The following is a 4865-nucleotide window of genomic DNA, read 5'->3' on the forward strand; positions in this document are numbered from 1 at the left end:
CCAAATCTTCTCCTATATTTTCCTTCCAAATAAAATGATAAATAATTAACTAATTTGATTGAATGATTTATTTACATACTCAACTTCCTTATTATTAATTTAAGTAAAACTAATAAAAACACTCAACTAGAATGTGAATTTTTTTTCATTAAATAATACTACTAGTACATTACTTGTACATGTACGATGATGTACGCGCTTAGATTTTTTTGGTATATATATGGCCTCAAGTTAAGCATCTGTTGTTGATCACCGAGTGACCAAGCTCCCATTTTTCACGCTTCCCGAGGCTCGCCGGAAAGTTCGTCGGAACCCCATTTTGCAACGCCCTCTACGGCATTCCCGTACGTTTTCTTTTCCCAATTTCCATGTGTATCGAAACTCGTGTTCTTGATCCGTTATTAATGCTCTCTATATATCGTCGGTGTTGTCATCATCATATTATATTAGTAATAATCTCATATTACTAAATGTTTAGTTTATTATCTTCTTAATGAGCTGTATGGAAATTGATTATTGTTATTATAATTCTTTTGCAGTGTTAAGTTGAGTTTGATGGTGGTTAAGAAATAAGAAGTACTTTGTGTGAGTTTGAATCAATGTTTTAACAAGTTAAGCAGATATAATATTCAAGATTTGTATATTTGAGGTGTAATTAGGATTGGTTCGTTTGTGTTCTGTTGAGATATGGGAGGAATGAGAGTTGGGAGCAGCTGGTTGAATTTGTCTCAGCATTTGGTTGCTTATTCTGCTGTGTGTTCTCCTTTGGAGAGACGGGGTTCGGGTGAAGGGTTTGTTCGGTATGGTTTTGGGTATTCTTCGTCGAGAATTTATAGGAGTAGGTCGTTTGAAATGGGGATTTTGAGAGGAGGGAGGAGTAGGGGGGGTTGTTTTGCGAGTATGGAAGCGTTTTCGGATGAGGAGTTTTCAGAGAAGATTACGGAATTGGCTTTGAGATTTCAGGTGTCGGATGGAGATGGGAGCATAAGGGGTGGTGTTAATGAGGCGGATATGGACAGTGAGGGGAATATGAATCGGAATCACAATAGGACTGGGTTTTTTAGGTCGAGGCTTGAGCCAGTGGAGCCACCGGATTGGCAGGATGTTATTAGTGGAAGTATAGAGCGGAAGGCGAATTCTATTGAACTTCCGTTTTCACTACGGATGATTAAGAAGAAGAAGAAGCAGTTGAAGCAAGGGTTGGTGGGAGTAGGGGGATCTGCACGCTCTTCTGTAAAGAAGGCGTTTTCTTCGATGGTGTTTATAATTCGTGAATTGCAGAGCTATACTATGCAAATGAGAGAACTTTTGTTTTACGAAGATTTGGAAGGGATTTTGGTGAGGGTGCAGAAGGAAATGAATGCTTCGTTTGTGTGGTTATTTCAACAAGTGTTTTCACATACACCTACTCTAATGCTGTATGTAATGATTTTGTTAGCGAATTATAGTGTTCACTCCATGGCGAGTAACAGTGCCCTTGCTGCAGCACCCCCAGTATCTTATACCATGGAGTCAGTTTTGGATATAGCAGATCGGAATGATGTAGAAAAGAACTTTGATTCTTCATCGGTTAAGATATTTTCAGTTTCTTCTTCGAGTGGGAAGTTGACTTCTATTGGTGGAAAAAATGGTGGTGGTGGGAAGTTTCCGTCTATTGCTAGTGGAACCAATGGAGATGAAGGTGTTGACAGGTCAGCTTCATCAGATTATCATCGAACAGATGTGCCTGATGGTCCATCGACATCTGGGAGATCCGGAGAACAAGAGTCAATATTAGGACAAGTAAGCAGAGAAGAAGAGTTGAGTTTGTGGGATTCCGTGGTCGAAGAAGCTTCTAGTATGCAAGCTGTGTTAAGAGATGAGTCTCTTGATCATGAGACTATGCAAAGATTTGTATCACCTGTGACTGCAAAGATTGAATCAGATGATTATGCGGATTACCTTAGAACAGAGCTTCTGTACCAAACTGAGTTGCTGCAAGAACCCAGTAACACCCTTTTGCTCGCCAATTATGCACAATTCCTCTACCTTGTTGCGCAAGATTATGATCGGTAAGAAGTTATATATTTAAATTTCTGTTAATTATACAAAATTTAGCAGTTTTACCAGTGTGCCAACTTTGGAATCCTAGTAACAAGTTTTAGATTTCAACTTCATTATATTTTAAGAAGCACAGTATGTAGGATTGTGAAGAATATCCCATCTATATCTCTAGGTGTAAATACATTGTCTCTCTATTGTTCTTTCCTTTGCTTCTTTGTCTTAATTTGGTATGAAGTCAAGAATTTTGCGAGTGATTATTCTTGATGAAAGGGAGTGAGATATTTTGTAGTTGAATTGTCTTTTTGTTGGAAGTAAGGTGGGATTGAATAATCTTGATAGGAAATTGTGTGGTCTTGTTCATTTTCCTTTACTGCTCATCAACTTGCGGTTTGTCTCATGTGTTCGTTAATATTTTGTTACAGAGCGGAGGATTATTTCAAGAGGGCGACAAATGTGGAGCCTAAAGATGCTGAGGCTGTGAGCAAATATGCAAGCTTCTTGTGGCAAGCAAGGAAGGACTTGTGGGCTGCTGAAGAGACTTACTTGGAAGCCATTTCTATTGATCCGAGCAACTCTTACTACGCAGCAAACTACGCTCATTTTTTATGGACCACTGGTGGCGAAGACACTTGTTTTCCTCTATCATCTTCAGATGCCAACTCTGTTTAACCCATGGAATCAAATAAGCAAAGCGATTATAGCATATACAGAACCCCGGAATTCTCTTTTTCATCCACTTTTGATGATAACTGAATCTTTTACATTTTTTGTAAAACCATATGTAAAGAGAAAACAAAGAACCTTTTTGCAGTTTTAGATTCATTTTTCCTTTCTTTGTATAGAGAACGTGTTATTATCTGAGCAAGAGAATCTGGAATTTTTAGTTGATCGTGTAAGATGTATCAATTGAGCTTTTCCACTCAGCACTTCGAAGAAAAATTTACGATTCACGTTAATTGGTTCAAATCAGATTATTCATACAAATTTGACCACTTCTTTGCTTAATATGGGGTTTAGCCAGGGTGTATAATATATTTTATCACCTCTTTGCTTAGAATCGGTTGTTACAGCCTTTTTGCGGCCAGGATGAGGAGGTTGCGTTTGGATTCTTATCTTCCGTCTGTTTTCAAAGATTTTTAACTTTGTTATTTTATGTGAAGAAGATACAAGAATGAGAAAGAATTTCAAGATATTAGTTACAAGTCATCGAAGGAAGCATATATTAAATGATCAAGTCTCAGTGATAAATAATTTTGTATCATTCAAGGAGTTAAGAAAATAAGAAGATTCAAATATTTATTTCATCAAAAATTCCATATGTACTATGTTATGAAGACGTACTTGAAAATAAAGATTCAAAAATCTGACCACAACTCAACTGTTTAATTTATAGATGTTATTCAATTTAGTTAGACACAAATGAACACATTTGGGTGTCATTTATTCAAATTGAATATTTAACATCAAATGAAGGTGATCGTTCAGTCGAGGGACTATCAAGACAAAGGTTTAAAGATTAAAGAAGACATTGCTACTGATCAGGCATTGTCTTGTTCACGTTTCAGATTGTCCTTCATGTGTATTTGAGCCATTTTAATTATTTTTTTGGTTAATTTGATTGTCTTCATGAATTGTAACCTCAAGACAATTAATTGCCTTACAAGTACTTTCAAATCTCTATAAATATGAGATCAAGTTCTTCACTTCTAGTGTTCACAAAAATTACAAAGCTCTTGATCAAGTTGCATAACTTGCTTATAGACTTTTTGTGCTTCACTTTGATTGTTTTAATCCTTAAACTAGAAAACTTCATGTTCAATTTATTCTAGACTTTTTTATGAACATTAAAATTGAACCTTATTATTCTGTAATGACTTTAAAGTTTAATTAATTATTTAACTTGAACCCTTGTTTCATCAATTAATATTACTCTGATTTCCAAGTTCTATTCTAATTAGATTATTCCGTGAATATTTGCACGATTGTATTCAACCCTCCTTCTACAATCGTATCGGGACTTAACATCTATGTCAAGAAAAGGATGTCTGAGCATGTTCTAAGTGTACGTTAACACACAACACTTTCTAGAATAAGACACATGTTAGCGTATATTTATATAACTAATATAAATTATCAAAAAAACACATATTAATTTAAATTATTGAAACTCATGAAATTTAAATTAGTTGAAACTAACGAATATGGAATTGTGAATAGCAGCTGAAGGTTTATTATGATGATTTAAATCGTAAAAAAAAAAAAAAAATTCTTCACACATATAAAAAGATTCTTTTTAGACATCGAAATTTTCGTGAACCACTCTAACTAGAATATAATGTCGACCTTCTAGCATTTTCACACACACACACACACACATAGATATTCAATTAGTACCTTATGTAAAATATTTTATGATATATAGACATATAAGTCTTTCATTAGTACTTAGTATTCGTACTTTATTGAACTGGTTTATTTGTGTGTATGACAATTGATTATAAGTATAATTTATGATCTGATTAACCCTCACTTTGAATATTTGTTTTGATCATAATTGCTGAAGTTTTTAACTTAAATTGATGAGACACATCAAATACAATACCAATATTGATTTCATATTATTAGTCCCAATTAAGGTGACACGGGGGGGGGGGGGGGGGGGGCTTGAACAGTTGTCTTCAGCATTGCCGCATGCTTATACTCCAGCTATCTAGGCCCATTGATAATTCGCCTTTGTTCAAACTCCATCTCATATATATATATATATATATATGTCTTCAACTTCCCAAACAACTTTTCAAGGAACATCATGTTGAGGGCAA

General features: G+C 35.1%; 1 protein-coding gene across 1 annotated transcript; it reads left to right on the forward strand.

Annotated features, from left to right (window-relative positions):
* Positions 1 to 203: 203 nt before the first annotated feature.
* Positions 204 to 2966, forward strand: LOC108195817 (uncharacterized). The gene is made up of 3 exons (XM_017362780.2): positions 204 to 344; positions 540 to 2051; positions 2466 to 2966. The coding sequence occupies exons 2-3, from the start codon at positions 688 to 690 to the stop codon at positions 2710 to 2712; spliced, it is 1611 nt and encodes a 536-aa protein (XP_017218269.1). The 5' UTR covers positions 204 to 344; positions 540 to 687; the 3' UTR covers positions 2713 to 2966.
* Positions 2967 to 4865: the final 1899 nt, after the last annotated feature.

The sequence above is a fragment of the Daucus carota genome, chromosome 2 (assembly GCF_001625215.2).
Source record: "Daucus carota subsp. sativus chromosome 2, DH1 v3.0, whole genome shotgun sequence".
In the NCBI taxonomy this organism is placed as follows: domain Eukaryota; kingdom Viridiplantae; phylum Streptophyta; class Magnoliopsida; order Apiales; family Apiaceae; genus Daucus; species Daucus carota.

What these genes read in the sequence shown, in the direction of transcription:
- LOC108195817 (XM_017362780.2), top strand. Translation starts at nt 688, where the DNA reads ATGGGAGGAATGAGAGTTGGGAGCAGCTGGTTGAATTTGTCTCAGCAT. An exon ending in GTTGCGCAAGATTATGATCG is followed by an intron (nt 2,052 to 2,465) that starts GTAAGAAGTTAT and finishes ATTTTGTTACAG; the next exon opens with AGCGGAGGATTATTTCAAGA.